Source organism: Aotus nancymaae, unplaced genomic scaffold (assembly GCF_030222135.1).
Source record: "Aotus nancymaae isolate 86718 unplaced genomic scaffold, 86718_ANA_hifiasm-v0.15.2.pri h1tg000004l, whole genome shotgun sequence".
NCBI classification, from domain to species: Eukaryota; Metazoa; Chordata; class Mammalia; order Primates; family Aotidae; genus Aotus; species Aotus nancymaae.
In genome coordinates this window covers 63,627,577-63,654,833 of record NW_026988415.1, presented here as the reverse complement: position 1 = coordinate 63,654,833, position 27,257 = coordinate 63,627,577, and the positions used below count along the sequence as shown (strand labels likewise).

General features: G+C 40.5%; 2 protein-coding genes across 4 annotated transcripts in view; one reads left to right on the top strand and one right to left on the bottom strand.

The window, feature by feature from the left end:
- Positions 1-26,783, bottom strand: part of BRWD3 (bromodomain and WD repeat domain containing 3) — a 126,681-nt gene extending 99,898 nt beyond the window's left edge. The window contains exons 1-6 of one of the 3 annotated variants that reach the window (XM_012455736.2): positions 26,349-26,783; positions 26,151-26,209; positions 25,922-25,951; positions 25,452-25,511; positions 7,802-7,952; positions 5,958-6,056 (exon numbers count right to left, since the gene is read on the bottom strand). In XM_012455736.2, the coding sequence (XP_012311159.1) occupies positions 5,958-6,056; positions 7,802-7,952; positions 25,452-25,511; positions 25,922-25,951; positions 26,151-26,209; positions 26,349-26,379 (430 nt within the window). In that variant the 5' untranslated portion in view covers positions 26,380-26,783. Of the gene's footprint in view, positions 1-5,957; positions 6,057-7,801; positions 7,953-25,451; positions 25,512-25,921; positions 25,952-26,150; positions 26,210-26,348 lie in introns of those variants that run through there. The other 2 variants (XM_012455737.3, XM_064362832.1) reach the window with 2 other exon arrangements.
- LOC105723630 (ubiquitin-conjugating enzyme E2 N-like) lies at positions 3,612-4,177 on the top strand. The gene has a single exon (XM_012461800.2). The coding sequence runs from the start codon at positions 3,612-3,614 to the stop codon at positions 4,068-4,070; it is 459 nt and encodes a 152-aa protein (XP_012317223.2). The 3' UTR covers positions 4,071-4,177.
- Positions 26,784-27,257: the final 474 nt, after the last annotated feature.

Genomic DNA, 27,257 nt, shown 5'->3' with positions numbered 1-27,257 from the left:
ATTATAAAACTTCTAGAATATGAGAGAAAATCTTTGTGATCATGAGTTAGGCAAAGATTTCTTAGAACACAAAAAGAGCCGGGCGCGGTGGCTCAAGCCTGTAATCCCAGCAGTTTGGGAGGCCTAGGCGGGTGGATCACGAGGTCAAGAGATCGAGACCATCCTGGTCAACATGGTGAAACCCCGTCTCTACTAAAAATACAAAAAATTAGCTGGGCATGGTGGCGCGTGCCTGTAATCCCAGCTACTCAGGAGGCTGAGGCAGGAGAATTGCCTGAACCCAGGAGGCGGAGATTGCGGTGAGCCGAGATTGCGCCATTGCACTCCAGCCTGGGTAACAAGAGTGAAACTCCATCTCAAAAAAAAAAAACAAAAACAAAACACAAAAAGAACAATTTTAAAGACAAAACTGATAAATCAGACTTCAGCAAAAATTTCTGTTCTTTGAAAGACACTGTTAATAAAATAGGGACAGGGCCAGTGGCTCACGCCTGTGATCCTAGCACTTTGGGAGGCAGAAGAGGGTGGATTGCTTCAGCTCAGGAGATCTAGATCAGCCTGGGCAACAAAGCTAGACCCTATCTCAATTAAAAAAGAGAGAGGAAGGGAGGGGAAGGGAGGGAAGGGGAGGGGGAAGGGGGGGGAGGGGAAGGGGAGGGGGAAGAGGAGGGGAGAAAGGGGAGGGAGGGGGAGAGGAGTGAAGAGGAGGGGGAGGGGAGGGGAGGGTACAGAGGAGGGGAGGGGAGGGGAGGGGGAGTAGATGCAAAATATACACTTTGTATATTTGCAAAATACAAAGGATTTGTACCCAAAATATATAAAGAACTCTCTCAAAACTCAATAATTAAAAAAAATCCAAACAAATCAATTTAAAAAATGGGTGAATACTTCACTAAAGATCTATAGACTGGCAAATATGCACATGAAAAGGTATCAACTGACGGTATCAGAAGCTGGTGAGAATGTGGGACAACTAGAAATCTCATATATTGTTGGTGGGAGTACAAAACGTAATAGCTATTTTCACAACAGTTTGGCAGTTTCTTATAAAGTTAAATCCGTACTTAACATATGATCCAAACTGCACTACCTAGGTATTTATTTACCCAAAAGAAATGAAGAAAGATGTTCATGCAAAGACTTTTACACGAATATTTATAATAGCTTTATCTATAATAGGCAAAATGATTTAACAGATTATGGTAAATTCATAGAATGGAATACTACTTGGTAATAAAAAGAAATAAACTTCTGACACATGAAATGATATGCATGAATTTCAAAAGCATTGGTCTACGTGAAATCAGACAGACACAAAAGGCTACCTACTACATGATTTAATTCAGATGACTTTTTTTTTTTTTTTTGAGACGGAGCTTCGCTCTTGTACCTAAGCTGGAGTACGATGGTGTGATCTTGGTTTACTGCAACCTCTGCCTCCCAGGTTTTAGCGATTCTCCTGTTTCAGCCTCCCTAGTAGCTGGGATTACTCAGCCTCCCTAGTAGCTGGGATTACAGGCACCTGCCACCACGCCCAGCTAATTTTTTGTGTTTTTAGTAGAGACGGGATTTTACTATGTTGGCCAGGTCTCGAACTCCTGACCTCAGGCAATCTACCTGCCTCAGCCTCCCTAAGTGCTGGGACTACAGGTGTGAGCCACTGCACCCGGCTTAGATGACATTTTAAACAATGTAAAGTATGGTCAGTCACAGAAAGATTAGTGGTTTCCAGGGGTTGAACAAGTGATACTGAAGCTGACAGAAATGTTCCATATTTTTTATTGTGGTGGTGGTTACACAAAAATGTATACAATTTGTCAAAAGTTACTGAACTGCAAACTTAAGAAAACAGCCTTTTATGTCAATAATATCCTAAAATAGTTGACTTAAAAAAAAAAGTACCACGGCTAATACTCTATTTTGGAGCTTTCTAAGTGTAAATCTGTCATACCAAGAAAATATGGTGACATCTGACCATGAATATGATAAGATAAATAGTCTATTTTTTTTCCCAAAAAACAGTGTAAGTTTTTTATAGTTCTAAGAGTCAACAGAACCAGACAGGGGCAGTGGCTCACGCTAATCCCAGCACTTTGGGAGACCAAGGCGGGTGGATCATTTGAGGCCAGGAGTCCAAGACCAGCCTGGCCATCATGAAGAAGCCCCATCTCTACTAAAAATACAAAATACAAAAATTAGTCAGGTATGGTGGTGCATGCCTGTAATCCCAGCTACTCAGGAGGCTGAGGCAGAAGAACCGCTTGAACCCAGGAGGGGGAGGTTGCAGTGAGCCGAGATTGTGCCATCGCACTCTAGCCTGAATGACAAAAGACAAGAGTGAGACTCTGTCTCAAAAAAAAAAAAAAAGAAAAAGAAAAAGAAAAAGGTGGGTGCAGTGGCTCATGCCTGTAATCCCAGCACTTTGGGAGGCCAAGGCTGGCAGATCACAAGGTCAGGAGTTTGAGACCAGCCTGAACAACATGGTGAAACCCCGTCTCTACTAAAAATTAAAAAAAAAATTAGCTGGGTGTGCTGGCACGCACCTGTAATCCCAGCTACTCAGGAGGATGAGGCAGGAGAATTGCTTGAACCTGGGAGGCAGAGGTTGCAGTGAGGCAAGATCACACTATTGCACTCCAAACTGGGCAACAGAGTGAGACTCCGTCTCAAAAAAAAAAAAAAAAAAAAAAAGATATACCTTCATGATTAACTTTTGCTTAGATTGGCAAAATATTTCAAAGTAGCTATGGAAAACTATGACCCAGGAAGAGAAAACTACCTCAAATCACAAACTGGATTTCATATCCATCTTATTGAGCTTTTATCAGGCTTTGAATTCTAAATAACTTAAACTTAATAAGCATCTTGAGTGCCAGGTATTACGTGAAAACACATCATGATTGAATTGCCTCTATTCTAAAAGCTCCTCCCCAAATTACATGGCAGATTTAAAATGAATTTAAAAGCATAAATGCCAGGGACATGACGATTCCTAAGCAATTACTAAAAGAATAACGAACTGATTCAAATCAGTGTAGAGAGTTTATTTCACAAAACAAGCAGAAGTTTGAAAGCAAATGCTTAGTTAAAAGAAAAAAAAGTGAGAAGAGAAGAAGGGATAAAGAAAGCCTATAAACCTAATACTCTAATGGTTGCTCTTCAGCATTTCACATGTGACCACTGAAGTATAAAGACTAAAAAATAATATTGACAGCATAGCTAAAAATACTGTATCTTTGAAAATAAATAAATGCATGAATAACAAAAGTTACCTCAATTCAATATATTAATTCTGACTAAAGCTTTAAGGGAAAGTGAACACTGGAAAATTCCAGTGGATAAACAAACTACGCTTGAAAGTAAAAAAAAAAGTTAGCAATACCGTGTTCAATGAGACTCAACTTTCCCAAGTAACATCCAGGCTATCGAAGAGTACTTTTAGCAATATACTTCAGAGCATCCAATTTCCCTTAATAAGTCCTATGAATGTCTAGAATTGTTTCTAGCTTCAATTTACTTAACCTCTGAAGGTAAATAAACTATATAAGCTTATTGCATAAAAAGTATTTATTTTAAGACGAGACCAGAGGCCGAACTCGGGTTCTGACAAGATGGCCAGGCTGCCCCGCAGGATCATCAAGGAAACCCAGCGTTTGCTGGCAGAACCAGTTCCTGGCTTCAAAGCAGAACCAGATGAGAGCAACGCCCGTTATCTTCATGTAGTCACTGCTGGCCCTCAGGATTCTCCCTTTGAGGGAGGGACTTTTAAACTTGAACTATTCCTTCCAGAAGAATACTCAATGGCAGCCCTTAAAGTACATTTCATGACCAAAATTTATCATCCTAATGTAGACAAGTTGGGAAGAATATGTTTAGATATTTTGAAAGATAAGTGGTCCCCAGCACTGCAGATCTGCACAGTTCTGCTATCGATCCAGGCCTTGTTAAGTACTCCTAATCCAGATGATCCATTAGCAAATGATGTAGCGGAGCAGTGGAAGACCAACGAAGCCCAAGCCATAGAAACAGCTAGAGCATGGACTAGGCTATATGCCATGAATAATATTTAAATTGATCCGATCATCAAGTGTGCATCACTTCTCCTGTTCTGCCAAGACTTCTTCCTTTTTGTTTGCATTTCATGGACACAGTCTTAGAAACATTACAGAATAAAAAAGTTCAGACATCTTCAGTCCTTTGGTGATTAAATGCACATTAGCAAATCTATTTCTTGTCCTGATTCACTGTCGTAAAGCATGAGCAGAGGCTAGAAGTATCATCTGTATTGTTGTGAAAGGTTTAAAAGCAGCGGCCCGGCCCCTTCCTGCTTTTATTCATTTCTCCCATCCTGGTTTAAGTATAAAGCACTGTGAATGAAGCTAGTTGTCAGGTTAGCTGCAGGAGTGTGGGTGTTTTTCTTTATTTTTTTGAGGGGGGAGGTAGTTTTATTTTAATTTTATGGGCTCCCTTCCCCCTTTTATGGTGATCTAATTGCATTGGTTAAAAGCAGCTAACCAGTTATTTAGAATATGCTCTCTAGTCAAGGCTAACTTTATTTAGATGCCGTAGACGGACAAGCTTGATTGTTTGAACCAAAATGGGAACATTAAACAAACATCACAGCCCTCACTAATAACATTGTGACTTTGCTGTCAAGTGTAGATTCCCCCCTTCAAAAAAAGCTTGTGACCATTTTGTATGGCTTGTCTGGAAACTTCTGTAAATCTTACGTTTTAGTAAAATATTTTTTGTTATTCTAAAAAAAAAAAAAAAAGTATTTCTTTTAAAAAAGTATTCATATTTTTCTTTTTTTCTTTTTTTTTTTTTTAAATAGAGACAGTGTTTCACCATGTTGGCCACGCTGGTCTGGAACTCCTGACCTTAGGTGATCCACCTGTCTCGGCCATCCAAACTGCTGGGATTACAGGCGTGAGCCACCGCACCCGGTCGTATTCATATTTTTCTATCTGAAATTCATCCCTTTCAAATTTTAGGCATATTCTGCAGGCACTATATAGTATATAAAAGATTTTAGAAGAGTGAGAAAGTAAGGGAGCAGAGGAGCAATTACTCACCCAGCAGCACCTTGGTTTTGCACATATTTTGTGAGAGCTAACTTTAATATAAATAGTTTCATATCTAGATCTCTTTGAGAACCACTACTAGTATTTTTTCTTAATGGTCTGGCCAGACATGTCCCAAGAATAATTTGAATGAGATGTGAATTTCATTAAATTGGAACCAAGAAAGGTGACTTTTTATCTTAATACAGACATAAAAATGTATAATATCATTATAATTTTGGAAAACAACACATAAGCAGAATGTACTTTTGTTTGGGAAACTCAGCACATAGACATGTAAATAGACAACCATATGGCTAAAAACGTCTGTACTATATTAAAAAATGTTTCTGCTAAGAAAGAAGTAAAATGAAATAAAGAACACAAAGATCACCTTTTATAAAACATTATATTTGCTTTAAGTAAAACTGTTTTAAAAATCTGGACTAGTCATGAATTCTTTGCCCACGCCTATGTCCTGAATGGTATTGCCTAGGTTTTCTTCTAGGGTATTTTTTTATAGTTTTAGGTCTTATGTTTAAGTCTTTAATCCATCTAGAGTTAATTTTTGTATAAGGAAGGAGTCCAGTTTCAGTTTTCTGCATATGACTAGTCAGTTTCCAACACCGTTTATTAAATGAACAATGAAAACACATGGGCACAGGGAGGGGAACATCACACACAGGGGTCTGTTGGTGGGTAGGGGGATAGGGGAGGGATAGCATTAGGAGAAATACCTAATGCAGATGACAGGTTGATGGGTGCAGCAAACCACCATGGCACGTGTATACCTATGTAACAAACCTGCACATTCTGCACATGTACCCCAGAACTTAAAAGTATAATAAAAATATAATAAACAATCTGTTTATAACACACATGTCTATTACTCACCCACATTTGGAGGTTTCACATAATTTACAGGTAGTTCTGGAGGTCTGCCTCTATGTAGAGCCGCAAAAGCAGACCCATTCCATAGTGTACTCTTACAGTCTATATAAAAAGACCAAATGTTAGCTAACAAATAGAGCAGCTTTTTTGTTAACCATGTCTCAGAAGTAAATGCCTGATTTTAATTTCATTTGTTGGAATACATTTTTAACTGTTAAACCAAAATGAAAATAATAGGCATATATTTGAACATGTTATAAATGAAATTTATAACTGGTAAACACCAACACCTTAACATATCATCTGGATATTTTATTTCTAAGCTAGTCTTGAACTAAAGCTTTTATTATGCACATATTTGAATTTTATGTAAATATGTCACAGATTAATAAGCTTTTAAGTTTACATCAGTTTTTCTTGATTTTTAAGCTTACACATCTACTCATATAAAATTGCATAAGCCAGGATATAACTATAGCCCAAGTATGCCAGGGAAAATTCAGGCATATTGGGTACATGCTCATATTATGAAATACTTGCCAGCTGTGTCGTAACAGATAACAGCACTGCATATCAGATGGTAACTGATTATAAATAGCTGTGTCTTTTTCTCTGACTTTCATAAGTCAAAAAATGTAAAGAAATATTAAATATTACTAATAACTTGGTTTTAAAACAAAAAGCCAAAAACTCTCCTCAAAACTTCCAAATAAACTCAAGTAGTAAGTTATAAAATGAGATGCTTAAAATCTGGTATCATTACCCAATTATTTATCTTGGAGAATTAGGTTAGTTATTTTTGTGTTTATTTATGTATTTATTTTTGAGATAGAGTCTCACTCTGTGGCCCAGGCTGGAGTGCAGTGGTGTGATCTCAGCTCACTACAACCTCTCCCTCCTAGGTTCAAGCGATTCTTCTGCCTCAGCCTCCCGAGTAGCAGGAATTAAAGGCGTGCGCCACCACACCCGGCTAATTGTTGTGTTTTTAGTAGAGACGGGGTTTCACCATATTGACCAGGGTGGTCTCAAACTCCTGACCTCATGATCTGCCCGTCTTGGCCTCTCAAAGTGCTGAGACTACAGGAGTGAGCCACCACACCTGGCCGAATTAGGATATTTAAAAATAGTATGCTAATAAAACAAAACATAGAAATAAATGGGCTGCTAGATATTAACTATTTATTACTCTGAGAAGCATCTTTAATGCCTAATTTTACATCTTTAATGCCTAATTTTACATTTTTATGTTTATCAAATACCACTTTATATGTTTGACATATTGAGGTTCCATGTAAAACTTGGGAAAAATCTGTAAAACACTGAAAATCAGTACAGTAGAAAAACTTATTTAACAATTACTGATGGGTTATTTTTGTTTAAATATGTCAAATATAAAAACTGTACATATATAAAACCACACAACTAAAAAGAAAAAAAAACAAAAAAGAAAGAAAAAAACTGTACATATAATTTTCATTTATGTGTTACAAAATGCACAATATCATTAGGATGATATCAAAACTAATAAAGAGTAAGAACATTATAATGAAGGAGTATTTTAAGTATTTATACTGTACTAATCAAAGCAGCAATCTTTGAGATCTCTATTCCATGATTACAAAGGTATTTTATATCCGTTACCTCTATATATTCACTTTTACACAAAAAGTCTCCTTTTTAGGTCTCTAAAAATTTACGTGTACACTAAAACAACAAAAACATTGGCAAGATAAGAGAAACCAGAAGACGAGTATTTAGAAAAGCATGGGAACATTTACTCAACCTAAAAATAAGCTACTCTCCACTCCTTCCTCTGGTATCACAGTTCTAAATTCTGAAAATCTCACCTTTGGCATCCCGTAGCAGAGACTGCCGACCGACACCTAATAATGTCTGTACCCCAGGAACACTCTGAGGGATCTCTTTATCTAGTAAAGGACCAATCCTCTCACAAATTTTAAGGAGGTAGTCTGGAGGAATGTGTGCATTGGCTGCCACCTAAAAAAGTATAAATAAAACACAGGAAAAAACACATTTATTTGGTTTAAAAATATCAATCTATTTCACTACTAAACTGTTCCATTATAGAGTTTTAAAATATGGAATCAGGGCCAGGCGCGGTGGCTCACACCTGTAATCCCAGCATTTTGGGAGGCCAAGACAGGTGGATCAATTGAGGTCAGGAGTTCAAGACCAGGCTGGCCACCATGGTGAAAAGCTGTCTCTACTAAAAATAAAAAATTAGCCAGGTGTGGTGCTGCGCTCCTGTAATACCAGTTACTTGGGAGGCTGAGGCAGGAGGATCACTTGAACCCGGGAGATGGAGGTTGTAGTGAGCCAAGATTGTGCCACTGCACTCTTGTCTGGGCCACAGGGCGAGACACTGAGTCAAAAAAAGAAATAAAATAAAAATAAAAATATATAAAATATGGAATCAGGACCAGGTGCAATAGCTCAAGTAGATAATCCCAGCACTTTTAGAGGCCGAGGCAGGCAGATGGCTTGAGCCCAGGAGTTTGAGACTAGCCTGGATAACACAACGAAACCCCGTCTCTACAAAAAGCACAAAAAGTAGCTGGATGTGGTGGCTGCGCCTGTAGTCCCAGCTATTCAGGAGACTGAGGTAAGAGGTCACTTGAGCCCAAGAAGCAGAGGTTGCAGTGAGCCAAGACTGCACCACCATACTCCAGCCTGGGCGACAGAGACCTCGACTCAAAAAATAAATGTGTGTGTGTGTGTGTGTGTGTGTGTGTGTGTGTGTGTGTGTGTGTGTGTAATCAGAAAAAGAAAATGTTAAATATTTAATACTTGACCAAATTTAAGAGACAGTCAGAAAATAAGCACATTTAAATGATATGACAACATTTACGTGGCATAGAACGCTAATGTATATTTAAATGTCTTGATCAAGTCATTTGCTTAGCTGTTAAACTAAACATGCCAAAATCAAAAAAGCATACAGGTGATGAGTAAACTCTCTATTACTTGATTCATTCAGTAGTGATGATGAACTGATTCAAAATCGGAAGACCTAGGTGGGGGACAGTGGGGGGTGGGGAGTTGGGGAGAGATAGCATGGGGAGAAATGCCACATATAGGTGAAGGGGAGTAAGGCAGCAAATCACACTGCCACATATGCACCTATGCAACAATCTTGCATGTTTTTCACATGTACCCCAAAACCTAAAATGCAATTAAAAAAAAGCAAAAAGAACACGAGTGAAAGAGTGAAAGGTATTACTTGCACTAAACCCACAACCAGTAAAGCAAAACTGTTTCTTTCCTATAAAAGTTAACTTGTTTACAAAAGGGTATAAAATTAACGATTTTATAAATACTATGCTTTAAATAAGTCAGCTATGTAGCCAAAATTCCTTGAAACAAAACTTGTTTTTAAAAAAACAAGTAAAATTCTGTACATTAGATACCATATATAGATAAGAATGAAATCATAAAACAAAAATTATGTTGCATTTTTAATCTAAGCTAATGTACACATCTCTGAGGTGGTTCATAAATACCCAATTATTAAAACAATAAACAGAAAACCAGAATATTAAAAATCTTTAGATGAAGTGAACATCTACATCCTCATCTGGAAATAGGTCTGAAAATCTTCTTCTGGCTACAATGTCAAGTTTTATAAGTGCCACAAATATATATATATATATGCGCCATTAAATAGGACACACATCAATACTATTATCACCAGGTCAATCAAGAACAACAACAGGCTCAGCAAGGTGACTCATGCCTATAATCCCAGCACTTTGGAAGGCAAAGGTAGGAGGATCACTTGAGCCCTGCAGTTCGAGATTAGCCTGGGCAACATAGTGAGATCTCATCCCTACAAAAATTTAAAAAATACGGCTCTGAATAAAAACAAGTAAGAAAAAAAAAAAAAGAGGGCCGGGCGCGGTGGCTCACGCCTGTAATCCCAGCACTTTGGGAGGCCGAGGAGGGTGGATCACGAGGTCAAGAGATCGAGACTATCCTGGTCAACATGGTGAAACCCCGTCTCTACTAAAAATACAAAAAATTAGTTGGGCATGGTGGCGCATGCCTGTAATCCCAGCTACTCAGGAGGCTGAGGCAAGAGAATTGCTTGAACCCAGGAGGCGGAGGTTGCGGTGAGCCGAGATCGCGCCATTGCACTCCAGACTGGGTAACAAGAGCGAGACTCCGTCTCAAAAAAAAAAAAAAAAAAAAAAAAGAACAAAAAATAGAAAATGAGCCGGGCATTGTGGTACGTCTGTAGACCCAGCTACTCAGGAGGCTGCAGTGGGAGGACTGCTCGAGCCCAACAGGTCAAGGCTGCAGTGAGCTATGTTCCTGTCACTGCACTCCAGCTCCTGGGTGACCCTATCTCAAAAAAAAAAAAAAAAGAACAACAATAAAACACAAAAGAATAATTCTGTAAATCATCTCCAGTGATCACCATGAGAGAATATATATTCTGTGCTTTCTTCACTGCTGTATTCTTATCACCCGAGAAAGTGCTGGGCATAAAGCAGGAATAAATAAATATTTGTTGAATAAGTGAATAAAAACCAAAGTAAAGTCTAACTATAATCAATGTTATTGTAAGAATTCCTGGAGGAAAAATCTCAAATTCTCATATCAAGGTGCCTTTTTGTTTTCCTAGGAAACACAGGTCAAAGAACCACAGTCCAACATATATTCAGAATTCTGGGAATATGAGTGAAGCACCTATAACTAATTTTTGTTTTAAATTATATCCTGCTATATATCTTTGGTATGTTCCTTCAAAAAACAATTTGAATCTAACTGAAATAAAATAACAGAAGTCTGCACAACTGTCATGATGCTCAGAAGAATGGTAATCAGATTATTTCAGATTTGCATCTCCAGGGTTTAGTTTACTGATCAGGACAGAGGATTAAGTAAATTCTTTACATTATTTCTCACATCTTTATTCTTCCAAGCAAATAACTATACAGAGCTATGTTTCAGTAAAATATGGAGGTAATATTAAAGTCAAAGCAACTGATGATTCAATCTAAAAAAATACTTTGTGGCTGGGCACAGTGGCTCACGCCTGTAATCTCAGCACTTTGGAAGGCCGAGGAAGGAGGATTGCTTAAGGCTAGGAGTTCAAGACTAGCCTGGTAAACACAGCAGGACTCTCATCTCTACAAAAAAAAAAAAAAAATTAAAATAAGAATAAATCATTTCCTATCATCTATACAGTGATATCCTAATTCATATTCCTCACATCTAGGCATTTCCTAAATATGACTACATGCAAATATAATTAGTAGCCTTAAAAATATGTATCTAGGAGGCCGGGCAAGGTGGCTCATGCCTGTAATCCCAGCCCTTTGGGAGGCAGAGGCGGGTGGATCATGAGGTCAGGAGTTCAAGACCAGCCTGGCCAAGATGGTGAAACCCCGTCTCTACTAAAAATAGAAAAATCAGCCGGGCGTGGTGGCGGGCGCCTGCAATCCCAGCTGCTCGGAAGACTGAGGCAGAGAATTGCTTGAACACAAGAGGCGGAGGTTGTGGTGAGCCGAAATCGTGCCACTGCACTCCGGCCTGGGCAACAGAATGAGACTCCATCTCAAAAAAATATATATATATATGTATCTAGAAAAAAAACTGTTAAGAGATCGGGCGCGGTGGCTCACGCCTGTAATCCCAGCACTTTGGGAGGCCGAGGCGGGCGGATCACAAGGTCAAGAAATGAAGACCATCCTGGCCAACATAGTGAAACCCCCTCTCTACTAAAATACAAAAATTAGCTGGCAGTGGTGGCGCATGGCTGTAGTCCCAGCTACTTGGGAGGCTGAGGCGAAGAATTGCTTGAAGCCAGGAGGCAGTGGTTGCAGTAAGCCGAGACCGCGCCACTGCACTCCAGCCTGGCACCTGGCGAAAGAGCGAGACTCTGTCTCAAATAAATAAATAAATAAATAAATAAATAATAAAATTAAAAAAAAAAAAAAGTCTTAAGGTACAGCTTATGCCTTTTTTCCCAAAACTGTCTTGGATAAACTGGGCTTCTGTTATCAGCCATTATTTTTTTATCAAGTAAATGCTGTAAGACGGGATTCACACAGAGTAGCAGTTTACATCTTTTTTTTTCTTTTTTTTTTTTTTGAGACAGAGTCTTACTCTGTCGCCAGGCGCCAGGCTGGAGTGCAGTGGCACGATCTCGGCTTACTGCAACCTCCGCCTCCCGGGTTCAAGCAATTGTCCTGCCTCAGCCTCCCGAGTAGCTGGGACTACAGGTGCGCGCCACCATGCCCAGCTAATTTTTGTATTTTTAGCAGAGACGGGGTTTCACCATGTTGGCCAGGATGGTCTCGATCTCTTGACCTCATGACCCTCCCACCTGGGCCTCCCAAAGTGCTGGGATTACGGGAGCGAGCCGCACCGCCCGGCCGGCAGTTTACATCTTTACTGGTAATTCTTTTCTTCATCCTCTGGATCAACTCAAGATTTATTCAGTTGTTACATAAAAACTTTAATAACTACCCTAGAAATACAACATATTTAGCATATACAATCCAGAAAATGGGAGTTCTATAATTAGAATTTTTAGAGTTACCCTCCTATAGAAAGAAAATTTGTTGGAGTTACATCTTAAACTGACATCTTAAGCTCCCCGGCTATTTCATTTTATATAAACAATGATGTCTGCTTATCAGCTAATTATATTAAAAGTTTTATCAATTACTCAGTAATAATTCAAAAATACAGAATCATTTAGGGTTATAAATGAAGTCTATATATTCAGAAAATACAATTTACTCGTAACATCCCCCTTTTAAAGACTTGTACAATAAACGAGTTTGATTTTCACTCTATACAATAGAAAATTGCTCGATTTCTAAGCAGTCACATTGAAAAAGTTCTTTTTTCATAAAATCAATACAAATTTGATTACAACACAGTACCAGAGAAACAGAGTCTGTCAAAATAATGACAATAACGATCTTGAGTTGCAACATGTTAGCTTCTCCTTCAAACAACATTATCAAGCTTCCAAATTGTATCGGTGTAGTTCTTAAAATAAAGTTTCTGGCAGAGCATGGTGACTCACACCCGTAATCCCAGCACTTTGAGGTCGGGAGTTCAATACCAGCCTGACCAACATGGAGAAACCCCACCTCTACTTTTTTTTAATTTTTTTTATTTTAAAGACGGGGTTTCACCATGTTGGTCGGGCCGGTCTTGAGCTCCTGACCTCAGGTGATCCGCCCGCCTTGGTCTCCAAAGTGCTTGGGTTACAGGTGTGAGCCACCACGCCTGGCCGAAACTCTATCTCTATTAAAAATACAAAATTTTCTGGGCCTGGTGGTGCATGCCTGTAATCCCAGCTACTTGGGAGGCTGAGAAGCAGGAGAATCACTTAAACCTGGGGGGCGGAGGTTGCAGTGAGCAGAGATCACGCCACTGAACTCCAGCCTAGGCAACTAGAGCAAAACGCCGTCTCAAAAATAAAAAAAAGTTTCTTCTAAATCAAACTTCAGGTCTTATAAGGGTAGTTAACTGCTTACTTGAATCTATTTGCTTTTGATTGAAGCTGGAACTTTTTAAAGGTGATCTTTTCAGACATAAGAACTCTTACCTACCCTGAATATTTTTTTTTACATTTTAAAATAAATCTATATTGTTATATAATAGTCTACAAAATTCATGTCTTAATATTATAAACCACTCTTTTTGTTTAAAGTTCAAACATTCTAATTTCAGTCTTTTAACTACATTTATCTCTCTGGAATGTAATGGCCAACTCTAGTACTCTGAGATATGCAGAAGAAAAGCATTATTTATAAACAAAGTTTAAGTATGTAATACCAGAAAAAAAGAGTGTAATACGAGGTCAGGTGTGGTGGCTCACGCCTATTATCTCAGCACTTGGGAGACAGAGGTGGGAGGATTGCTTAAGGCCAGGAGTTTGAGACCAGCCTAGGCAACATTGTGAGACCTCCATCTCTACCAAAAAGGTTTTTTTTTAAAGGGCATAATTCAAACTTCTGTATTATTCTATAAAACAGCTCTAAAAGTTAAATTATAGAGTGTCTGAAATGGAAAGATTCCTATGTATAATCAACCCAACCTCACATCTTAAAGAAGGGAAAACAGATTCAGAAGTGCTAAAATGAAACAGACAGGAATCTGGATTTCTCTGCCCACTGCTCTTTCTACTACTGTCCTCTTAAGGCAGTTGAAACATTTTAAGGATAGAGATCATTAACACAAAGCTACAAAGCAATGAAAACTGTAAATCTGAATAAACTGAAAGACATTAAATTAGGCCGGGCGTGGTGGCTCACGCCTGTAATCCCAGCACTTTTGGAGGCGGAGGCTCAGGTGGGTGGATCACGAGGTCAAGAGATCCAGACCATCCTGGTCAACATGGTGAAACCCCGTCTCTACTAAAAATACAAAAAATTAGCTGGGCATGGTGGCGTGTGCCTGTAATCCCAGTTACTCAGGAGGCTGAGGCAGGAGAATTGCCTGAACCCAGAAGGCGGAGGTTGCGGTGAGCCGAGATCACGCCATTGCACTCCAGCCTGGGTAACAAGAGCGAAACTCCGTCTCAAAAAAAAAAAAAAAACATTAAATTAACCCTAAATCATAAACCTTCTTGACAGTTAGATTGGCTGACCTAAAGAGCAAATTTCATAACTGAATTTTCACATTTCAGAATCATTATGACAATGGAGAAGACCAGAGAACTCACTGAGATGATACTATTCATCGTAATTAGTTAAAAGAAATCCAGCTGGGCACAGAATGAAATGTAAAAGACAGCAAATCTCAAGAGGCCAGGACTGCACCAGGAGCTACATTCAAAATACTAATTTTCAGACTCCAAAAACATTTGTTTACCCTGGCTTTTAAAAATAATAGCATCAGACAAGTAACTAAAAAACAAATACACAGAGAATACTCTACTTGTTTTGCAAGACCATGGCTACAGAAGTTAAATGAAGAAGCAAACTGGGATTACATGCTCAAAAAGTAAAATGTAATATTTTGCCTGGTTTTTTTTTTTTTTTTTTGAGCAGAGGATGGAATAGGCAGATACAAAAGTTAGTCATGTAATCTTTTGCTCTTTAGGGCCAGAAAACAAAATGGATTTTGAAAAATACAGCAAAGCCTTATATCAATGTAAGTGTACTACAGAGATAAGCAGGGTACTTTGAAGTATGAGAGCCGGGATTATTCAGGCTCTAAAATGTACTAACTGTTACTCTTTTTTGGTAGTATGATCCAGTAGAGAGATTGATTTGAATCTTTGCAGCATCCCCAGTTACTACTTATGTGATCTTAGGCAAAGTTACTTAGCCTCTTTGAGCCTGAACTTCCTCATCTGTAAAAGAGTAAGGATACCTATCTCCGAAGATTAATTTATGACAAAGACAATCATTCACTCTTGCATCCATTCAGCCATTTAAAGTATAGGGAAGCAAGGGAAAGATTACATTGCTGCCCTAAGGTAACTCATAGTCTCAGAGGAGCAAACAAAATAGTAAATAGAAACGAATTAAAGCTGCAAGTGCCCAGAGGTCAGTACAGAAGGAAGCAAAGAAGTACGGTACACCTAATTTTGCCTAGAGGTTTAAGAGTTCCTGTCCATTTTTACCCTTGAAAAATATATCAAAAGTTCACAAGACTGAAAGGGAAAGGAGGGCATTCCAAGTAAAGAGAAAGGCATCCCAACACAATAAAACACTTTGCATGGTGACTAGCGCATAATATCTCCTCATTAAGAAGGGTTTTGTTTTTTTTTTTTGCTGGGCGGGGTGGCTCACACCTGTAATCCTAGCACTTTGGGAGGCCCAGGTGAGTGGATCACCTGAGGTCAGGAGTTCAAGACCAGCCTGGCCATCATGGTGAAACCCCACCTTTTTTTTAAAAAAAAAAAAGGGTTTTGGGTTTTTTTTTAAAATGAAACACCCCCAGGGTACAGTGGCTGAGGTCTGTAATCCCAGGAGGATCGACTCAGCCCAAGAGATCAAGATCAGTCTGGGCTAAAAAGTGAGACCCTGGTCTCTACAAAAAATAAAATTAATAGGGAGGCATGATGGTGCATGCCTGCAGTCCCAGCTACTCAGAGGCTGAGGTGGGAGGATCAATTGAGCCCAGGAGGTGGAGGCTGCAGTGAGTCATGATGGAGCCACTACATTCCAGCCTGGGTGACAGAGACCCTGTCTCAAAAAATAAAACAAACAAACAAACGAAAAAATACAAATACTTGTACCAAAAAAAAAAAAAAAAAAGAAAGACTGGGCAGTGGCTCAAGCCTGTAATCCCAGCACTTTGGGAGGCCAAGGTGGGCAGATCACAAGGTCAAGAGTTCTAGACCAGCATGGTCAACATGGTGAAACCCTGTCTCTACTAAAAATACAAAAATTAGCTGGGTGTGGTGGCGGGTGCCTGTAGTCCCAGCTACTCAGGGGGCTGAGGCAGGAGAATTACTTGAACCCAGGAGACAGAGGTTGTAGTGAGCCAAGATCGAGCCACCGCACTCCAGCCTGAGTGAGAAAGCGAGACTCTGCCTCAAAAAAAAAAAAAAAAAGACTGGAAGAAAACATAAAATATTAACTGGTTTTTCTCTTTGAACATAAAAGAAAACATAAAAAATTAACTGGGTTTTTTCTTATTGATGTCTACAATAACCTGAATCAACAATAACCTGAATCAAATGCTGTGTTTTAATGGTTGCTGTATTTGAAAGAGAAGTGAAAAACCGGGCAGGGAATAAAAAAAGACAGCAGGCAGGCCTTTCTCAACTTGCACCTACAAAACGTTAAAACTTTCTATCACTCTCCTTTGAAAATGCTAATCATTATGCATAGCATTTCTTTTTCTTTTTACTAGTTTTACAATTTCCTCAAGAAAGAGACAACCAGAAGTGACCCTCCTAGGGTCAAGTATTCCTTGGGTTATACTGCCTAAAGAAAGCACAAAAAGCACTATAACCTGAGGGCAGATGAAATTAAGACAAGGACAGGGGACCCACCCACATTCTAGAAGGTGCTCTGTAGAGAAAATGTCCAGCAAAAGAACTCAGTACCAGCTAGCAGATAAAATAAACCAAAAATATATATATCATGCTTCTAACAAAAGTTAAGAAAACTGAACAAATAATTGAGAACAAGCTAACTATAAGGCACAACGGCAGATACTAAAGGGCATGAGAAAACATCTTAAACAGGGTAACTTAAAATACAAAAAACAGGCCAGGCATGGTGGCTCATGCCTGTAATCCCAGCACTTTGGAAGGCCAAGGCAGGTTGATAACTTGAGGTAAGGAGTTCAAGACCAGACTGGCCAACATGGTGAAACCCCATGCCTATTAAAAATACAAAAAATTACATGGGTGTGGTGGTGCACACCTGTAATCCCAGTTACTCTGGAGGCTAGGGTAGGATAATGGCTTGAGCCCAGGAGGTGGAGTTTGCAGTGAGGGCCACTGCACTGCAGCCGGGCCACAGAGTGAAACTCTGTCTCAAAAAACTAAATATATAAATCTCGATAATATAGAGAAAATAAATTCAGGATATGGTCAATCACAAGCGTTGAGAATCCTTGCAATAAGATATCTGAAAGACTCACGATAAACCTCCCATTTGTTTAAAAAAAGTGAATACTACACCAATATTAATACTGGCATCATAAAAAATGCAAATCACACTAAATATCTTTTGACATACATTAAATTTTGTGTTAATTAACAGACACAGCTCACTCATTCTGGGTTCAATTCTGACACTGACATTTTAAATATTCTTTTTTCATAGTACTCTTTTATATGCCCCTTACGTTATAAAAAATATTAAGGGCCAGGCACGTGCCTCACACCTTCAATCCCAGTGCTTTAGGAAGTCGAGGGGAGCGGATCACTGGAGGTCAGGAGTTCAAGACCAGCCTTGGCAAACATGGTGAAACTTGGTCTCTACTGAAAATACAAAAATTAGCCAGGTGTGGTGGCACGTGCCTGTAATCCCAGCTACTCAGGAGGCTGAGGCAGGAGAATTGCTTGAACCTAGGAGGCAGAGGCTGCAGTGAGCCAAGATTATGCCACTGTACTCCAGCCTAGGCGACAGAGCGAGATTTCATCGCAAAAAAATTAAAATAAATTTAAAAAAAATTAGGAGGTGATATTTCGCTGATTAAGAAAATACAGCCGGGTGCGGTGGCTCACGCCTGTAATCCCAGCACTTTGGGAGGCTGAGGCGGGTGGATCACGAGGTCAAGAGATCGAGACGATCCTGGTCAACATGGTGAAACCCCATCTCTACTAAAAATACAAAAAAAGCTGGGCACGGTGGCGCGTGCCTGTAATCCCAGCTACTCAGGAGGCTGAGGCAGGAGAATTGCCTGAACCCAGGAGGCGGAGGTTGCAGTGAGCCGAGATTGCGCCATTGCACTCCAGCCTGGGTAACAAGAGCGAAACTCTTCCTCAAAAAAAAAAAAAAAAAAAAAAAAAGAAAAGAAAATATAACTTCCGGGGTCATAGTTCTCCAGATTTTCATACTGGCTGTTCAGTCTCTCTGTCCTAATTTTAAAATGCAGTGAACAATTCAGTTGCACAGCATTTTACAATTAACAAAATTCATTCTTTCACATTTAACTGACTTGTTCACCACAACAAATGGAAAATTTTCATTTTATAATTAAAGAAACTCGACCTCTGAGGGCTTAAATAATTTGGCTCGCGTCACTCAAGTAAAGGCTATGTTCCATACTAAATATTAGGGTCTTTTCTACTAACAACAAAATCTCATGCAAATAATGTCAAGCAAGGGCATCTCTAAATTATGAGAGACAAACACTAAACTCTCTTTTTTGTTTTGTTTTGTTTTTGTTTGAGACAGAGTCTCACTTGGTCACCAGGCGCCAGGCTGGAGTGCAATGGCGCGATCTCGGCTCACCGCAACCTCCGCCTCCTGGATTCAAGCAATTCTCCTGCCTCAGCCTCCCAAGTAGCTGGGACTACAGGCGCACGCCACCACGCCCAGCTAATTTTTGTATTTTTTTTTTTTTTTTAGTAGAGACGGGGTTTCACCATGTTGGCCATGATGGTCTCGATCTCTTGACCTCGTGATCCGCCGGTCTCGGTTTCCCAAAGTGCTGCGATTACAGGCGTCAGCCACTGTAAACTGCCTTTTTAGAATACTATTTTGCCGCCTACCAAAAGGAAAGTGTTTATTAATCAATGAGTAATCAACATCAGTAGTAAAACAAAAACCAAAACACAGGAACTAAAACTAATATTCAAATGTGACAAAGATGCTCAGGACAAAATTTTAAGGCAAATTCACTAAATCCAAATTATTAGTCCCTAACACCAGCTCTCTTCACTTTCACAATATCTCATTTGTACTGAGATACCAGTTTTCCTAAGATTAATGATAAATCTCCATAAGGACTTTAAATCCTTGAAAGTACGTTCCTTAGAGCCTACATGTGGGGAAAAAATAGTGCCAAGGATCAATCTAGACAAATAGCTAAAGCCAACATATTCATTGTCTCAAGCAAGTCAGTAGTCAGTAGTAGTCAGGAATACTGATTTCCAGATATTTACCTCTGTCATAATACCTATCAGTTAGCATTATACGCACAATACACTGCACTGGAGGTGTGCAGAGCATGCTTTTTGATATCCCATGATGCATCCTGTTCTTCCTAACTATGGCTGTGTCCACATAGCAGTTAATAAATCATACAGGCTTAAACTGCTTCCACACTTAGAGATGCAATAACTATGCTACCAACACTCAAAGATCATTCTGCTGTTTCAATTGACAATTTAAGCTATTATTAGTAGTTGGAGAACAGCTGGTTAAGAAAAGAATACAGGTATGTCTGGAATTTAAATACAGTGTTTTAGAGTAGTTGGTGAGGATCAAATGAGATAATGTGAAAACACTTGAATGTGTTATATGCAGATTCAAGTTCTTCTAACAACATATAATCATGGATGTATGTATTTTTTTTAAGGACAGTAACAAACATAATCTTTATAAATGTTTTTCATAAAAAGCATAAAATTCCTTCTAGTATTTTGCATATAAAATGAGGGTAATACAATCTACGCCATTCCAAATGTAAACACTAACTGGTGCTTTCGGTTTTATAGATGAAAATGTGGGCCAGGCACGGTGGCTCACGCCTGTAATCCCAGCACTTTGGGAGGCTGAGGCAGGCAGATCACAAGGTCAAGAGATCAAGACTATCCTAGCCAACATGGTGAAACCCCGTCTCTACAAAAAAAAAAGAAAGAAAGAAGGAAAGAAATGCGAAATAAATGTAAAACCCGTATATACCACACCTAAACATATTTATATCTTCGGTTCAGTCTTTTTTGAGACATAGTCTCAGTCACTCAGGCTGGAGTGCAGCGGTGCAATTCCAGCTGACTGCAACCTCTGTTTCCAGGACTTAAGCGATTCTCATGCCTCAGCCTCCTGAGTAGATGGAATTACAGGTATCAGCTACCACACCCAGCTAATGTTTGTATTTTTAGTAGAAACGGGGTTTCACCATATTGGCCAGGCTGGTCTTGAACTCCTGACTTCAAGTGATCTGCCTGCCTCAGCCTCCCAAAGTGCTGGGATTACAGGCAATGAGACACCACACCAGGCCCTGGTTCAGTCTTACGATAGGAGTCTCCTTAAAATGATTTAAAAATCTTAAAATGTGGCTTTTTAAAAAGTTTCCAAATCACCATTTCAATACATAAAACTTATAAATTAACAACATTTAAACACACACAACATAGACTCTGTTGTCTCCAATAAAGCTCCAAGGAGGAAGCAATAAATTAGCCAACAATTCAATAGGGTCACCACAAATGAAAGGATGTCTGTATTACTTAAATTATCTACCTTAAGATGAATTGCAAAAAGCAAATCTAATTCTATTATGTGGTAACATCCAACTAGGAAGAAGAAAATAAAGTGCCCAGATCAAACTTCAGAAACACTCACAACTTCAAAATGTTTCCTCTATCATTACTTAAAATCCTGGAAAATTGAGTGCTATATTTTAAATTCCATATTCAAAAACCTTACAATTCAACATAAACTGAGCAAGAAGCTTCATGTACAGATTCTTTTTTTTTTTTTTAATGACATTTCAGAACCAGATTCGTCAATACTTAACTGCCAGTAGCTTTAGGAAAAAACAGTTTCCCTTGTGTTCGAAATTACAAGTAAAACACTAAACACTAGATCAGATGACCATTTCAGAAAACAGAAGGCAAGGATTTCTAGAATATGTAATTTGGTGTAAACACTGAATCAGATGATTGTTTCAGAAAACAGAAGGTAAGGATTTCATTACTACTACTAACAGTAGTAATGAAATGTTGAAGAAATCCAATTTATCATTACCTTAATATTATTCTGAATAAATTAAGCATTAGTGACAATTGTTCAAATGAAAGTATACATATGAATAAAAGGCAGGATTTTTGTTTCAAATATGCAGTATACATAGCCATGCACCCCCAATGTACTATGTTGATATCCTAGTTAACTTCCTTTGTATACCCCAATACACCTTAAGTTTGTAGTACTGCTATAAAATGTAATATTCCAGGTAAATCAAGATGATACTATTTATTAATACTTTGACCTAAATTTCAATCCAAAACATGCAGCTAAATCAAGGACTACACTTTATCAATCCATCATTCTAATGGCACTTTAAAAAATATCTACCCCAGGCTGGGCGCAGTAGCTCATGGCAGTAATCCCAGCACTTTGGGAGGCCAAAGCAGGTGAATCACAAGGTCAAGAGATCGAGACCATCATGGCCAACAGGATGAAATCTCATCTCTACTAAGAAATACAAAAATTAGGCCGGGCGCGATGGCTCAAGCCTGTAATCCCAGCACTTTGGGAGGCTGAGGTGGGTGGATCACGAGGTCAAGAGATCGAGACCATCCTGGTCAACAGGGTGAAACCCCGTCTCTACTAAAAAATACAAAAAATTAGCTGAGCATAGTGGCGCGTGCCTGTAATCCCAGCTACTCGGGAGGCTGAGGCAGGAGAATTGCCTGAACCCAGGAGGCGGAGGTTGCGGTGAGCCGAGATCGCGCCATTGCACTCCAGCCTGGTAACAGGAGAGAAACTCCGTCTCGAAAATACAAAAATTAGCTGGGTGTGGTGGCGTGCACCTGTAGTCCCAACTACTCAGAAGGCTGAGACAGGAGAACCGCTTGAACCTGCGAGGCAGCAGTTGCAGTGAGCCAAGATCCTGCCACCATACTCCAGCCTCGTGACAGAGCAAGACTCCGTCTCAAAAAAAAAAAAAAAAAAAAAAAAAGGATACCATCTCTTCTACAATGAAGCCACCACTCAAAATCAGGTCATATGTGAAATAGTTTTAATCAACAATATTACTGACAAATCTAGCAATCAAACCAACACTGCACATTCAGTTCTCAGCCACTGCACTTCTGTTCAAATTCTCACTCAACCCAGCCCCATCTTCTCTTACAAAGAAGCCCATAGGTACTGAGAACAGACATTTAAAAGAAAACCATAGTATCTGTAGATAATGTTCAAACAACAGAAGAAACTGTGTACATAAGAAAAAAAATAAAATATAAAAACAGAAAAGTAAATTTAAAAGATAGGTTAAAATTGAGTATATGTAAGGATTAACAGTTTTTTTTTTTTAATTCCTTAAAGGTTAAGCCTCACTAATGGCCGGGCACGGTGGCTCACGCCTGTAATCCCAGCACTTTGGGAGGCCGAGGTGGGTAGATCACAAGGTCAAGAGATCGAGACCAGCCTGACCAACATGGTGAAACCCTGTCTCTACTAAAAAATGCAAAAATTAGCTGGGCGTGGTGGCGCACGCCTGTAATCCCAGCTACTCGGGAGGCTGAGGCAGGAGAACTGCTTGAACCCAGGAGGCAGAGATTGCAGTGAGCCAAGATTGTGCCACTGCACTTCAGCCTGGCACTTGGCGACAGAGTGAGACTCTGTCTCAAAAAAAAAAAGCCTCGGCCAGGAGCGGTGGCTCACGCCTGTAATCTCAGCACTTTGGGAGGCTGAGGCAGGTGGATCACGAGGTCAAGAGATCGAGACCATCCTGATCAACATGGTGAAACCCCGTCTCTACTAAAAATACAAAAAAAGCTGGGCACGGTGGCGCGTGCCTGTAATCCCAGCTACTCAGGAGGCTGAGGCAGGAGAATTGCCCGAACCCAGGAGGAGGAGGTTGCGGTGAGCCGAGATCGCGTCATTGCACTCCAACCTGGGTAACAAGAGCGAAACTCCGTCTCAAAAAAAAAAAAAAAAAAAAGCCTCACTAGTAATGCAAAAAAAAAGGGGGTACTTAAGTCAACCAGGAGCTATTGACATCTATTAACTATTAAAGAAACCAAATGATTTAAAATCATAAAAAACTCACTCTAAATGCCTAGATGATGACATTATAAATCAGTACAATCTTCTGGGGGGCAAACGATATATGACATGAGCTATAAGACTCATGAGACCCTTTGACCTGATAACTCCAATTTAGGGAATAAAGTCCAGGAAAGTAACTGGGGGCAGAAAGGATAGGGGAGAAAGTAAAAAGCAGAAAAAGATCACCTAATTATGCAAAGATATTAGTAAAAATCTGGAAGCAACTCAAATGCTCAACTGGAAGTCTCGTTCAAATAACACAGCACCTTAAATACAACTGAATCTTTTCTTACCATTAAAATAATGATGACTATTCAAATACACAAGTACATTTTTAAATGTTAAAATAAATGAAGCATAAAATGGACACTGATCACAATTATGTAAAAATATGCCTTTACAATATGAGGAAAAGTCTGGTAAACTGGGTTGTTGGGTTTTTTTTTTGGTGCGGTGACTTTTTTTAATTACTTTTATTTTCATTTCCTTTTTATCACTGTAAAGTTAATTTCATAAAAGCTTTTTCCTTTTAATCTACTTTGCTACTTGCTTAAAAAAACACATATAGGCTGTGAAAGGGGCAAATGTAAAGGAAAACATTTTCAATACACCTCAGTATTAAAACTATATATAAAAACCCGTATCAGTTATTAAGTGTTAAAGCATATTAATAGGCACTGTTGTTTTTAACTCTTTTAGGGGGAGGGAAAGACTTAAATTCAACAAAAAGACTGACTACAAATTAACCTGGCAATACATGAAGTTTTTCAAAAATAATTTTCTCCATCTGAGAAATTGTTACTATTAACAGTACAGATGGTCGAGTTTACCCTTATCACAATTATACCATTTTCTGTGACTTGCAAAATATAAGAAAACAATACAGTCAGTAGACTTGGTAATAATAATGTGGCCTCACTGCTGTAATATAATACAAACAAAAATAACAAAATGAACATTAAAGCAATTTAAATAGTCTTATTGCAAGCAAATTTTATATCATTTATATTTAGAGTCCAACATACACCTCCAACTTTCTTTAACTTTGTCCGATTTTCCTCCACTTGGATCTTATTTGAAGGAAAGATAGCTGAATTTAGATTTTAATAACATCATTCCTTTCTCCTTTCATTACCCTCCAATGCACTGCGGCAGCAGCTAACACAAGGGAACCCCTCACAAAATAAGGATCACCTGTTTTTGTGTGTCAACGCTAAACAGAAGGTACATTTATACTATGAATTATATTTGCAGGAGAAACAACACAGACAATCCAATGCCTTTGGTCCTTTACTAAAGTATATTCCATTTTTAAATATGCCCATTGTTGTCTCCTTGTAACCCCAAAATCGTGTTTCACCAATCCTCAAAAAAGTCATAACTCAGTTTGTATCTAATGAAAACGGATCTATGCAAATGCGACTTAACAGATGATTGAATGAGCGTATAACATCGGAGATACATAACGATTATGCTTTTACTCAGTAGACCATTACCTAACCGGCAAAATTTGAAACTGGCCTGATGCTCCTTATTATTCTTAATTATGTCGTTTTTCCCAATCCCGGGTCCGTCAATTCCCCTCCTGAGCCCCTTCCTCCCACGCCTCCCTCCTCGCCCCCCCCCCCTAAAAAAACACCAAGCCTGGCCTTAGTTCCCGTATTTCAGGCCAGGACCAACCAGAAACCAGTTTTCTTCCACTAATCCGGAACTTCAGGCTGTTACCAACGCTGTCATTGGCCAGCGTCAGACCTTAGTACGTGCCCCAAGATAACCCCTTGGTTTCTCTCCCTTTTCCTCCTACAATAGGCCTTCCCCAATGTTTGTACCATATTCATAATCCACAACACGGCACCTCTGATAATCAACTCATATTCTTCAAAGTTTTCGGGTGCAAACAAGCAAGGCCAAGGGGAGGGCAAGGTACCCTTTTTCCGACTAGCAGGGATGGGGGAAGGGGCAGTCGTTCTCTGGCTCCGCACCGAGCTCTAGAACCTTGTCGGCTAAGAGGTGGGGGGGGCGGGTTGGGGGTACAAGGTGGGGAGGGAGTGGAGAAAGAGTTAGGTTAAGTTGAAATGAAAACTTTACTCACCAGATCCTCAAAGCTTCTTCGGTGTTCTTTCCCCTCCCAATCTAAGCGGCGCGGAATCAGCTGGGGGCCGGACGAAAAGAAAGGGGGAAGGGGTGGCAAATGATGAAGGAAAAGCCTCCGCTCCCCATCAACTGGACCCAACCTGTGTCCCAGTCCTCGACCCTTTAGCGTCTTTATTTCTCTCGGCCTGATAGCTATTGGCTCAGAGCTACACGAGTGTATGGGGGGAAGGGGGGCCGCAGAGAAGGAAATCCTGAAAAACCGCCTCCCACAAGCATAAAGCGGGGATGAGTTAAGACCCCAGCGTTGTCTGCCCCTTTTGAGTAAAGAAGCCAATTCACCCCGGTGACAACAGCTACGAGTACCCAGATCGAAGCCTCTATCCCAGCCCGTCTTCCGCCCCTGACTTGCCCTCCTCTTCCTCCAGTCTTACCTCAACCCTCCCCACCCTTCCCAAAGGGGCTCCGTACCTGATGCTCCTCGAGCTCCTGCACTAGCACCTGAGCAAAAGGGAAACACAGATATGAGAAGCAGCTCGGTCCATCAACCCATTCCTCCCACCACACTTAAAGCCCAGCCGCTGTTTGAATAGTCAAGGCCGGCCTTTCCGTCACCCTCAGCGGAACTGCTAGCCCCGCTGCCTCAATTTCCCTACTGGGACCATTCACCACGACTCCCAGGTCTCTTTCTTCCCCTTACCTGAGCGGATTTGTTGCAGGGTCCAGACTGCAAGAACCTAGCGATCAGGTAATACAGCTCTGGGGAAGACGGGGGGAAAAGAGGTTGAGAGGGAGGTAAAGAAGAGAAATAGAAGCTTTTTCAAAAGAAACTGACAGCCTTCAAGCTAAGCCCCCATTCCCTTAGCCGCCCCCCCACCCCCCGGACACAGCTACCCACCGGCTTCGATCTGGGTAGGTGCCGCCGCCATCCTTTTCCCGAGGGGGTTTGGGGGCTTCGCTCTGGAGGGGCTGGCGGGGGCGGGTGGGGGCGCTGCCTCTATTGTGGTGAAGCCCCCATGCCCGGGAGTCCCGCCGCTTCCGCCGCACTCCTCGTCCTAGTTTCGCTCTCTCTCGAATTCATCGCATCACGTTTCGACCCATAGATATTCTAGCCCAAGAGCTGAGGAGGCGGAGGAGGAAGGAGAGGAGTGTGGGGGGGTGGGGGAAGAGAGAGAGAGAGAGAGAGAGAGAGTGAGTGAGTGAGTGAGTGAGTGTGAGAGAGACAGAGAGAGAGAGAGGAGAGAGAGAGAAAGAGAGAGAGAGAGACGCGGGGGGTTGGGGGGGCGGAGAGAGAGAAATAGACGGAGAGAGAAGCAGAGGGAGGAGCTGAAGTGGCGAAGAAGTGGGCGGGGGAAAAGGGGGTGGAGAGAGGGGAGGGTTAAAGTGGTGATAGGGTTCGGCAGCGCTCACAGCTCGCCACTAGAGGCACTAAGGCAGCAGCCGAGCTTAGACTCTCCCAGAACCCGGTGGTTGCTTAGCTACAGCTCTGGGAAGGAGGGGGAGGTGCTAACCGACGGCCGACGCTCTGGCAGCCGCCTTGGAACTCTGTGGTGGCATTCGCGTCTGCGAGCTCTGGAGTGACTTGCCCTTCCTGTGAAGGCAATACGGCCCTTTCCGGTGGAGGACCGGTCCCCCGAGTTGATCTTGAAGAACTTGAGAGAGGGTGTTTTGACCCAGCTGCTTTCCTCTTTTTCCTCTGGGCACTAAAACGGTTTTGTTTGTTTGTTTATCCTCTACCCCACGGAAAGCCGGCTAGCTGGCTATAGGGTTTTATGCCTGAGGGAGGATAGGAGTCCCTATTTGGTCG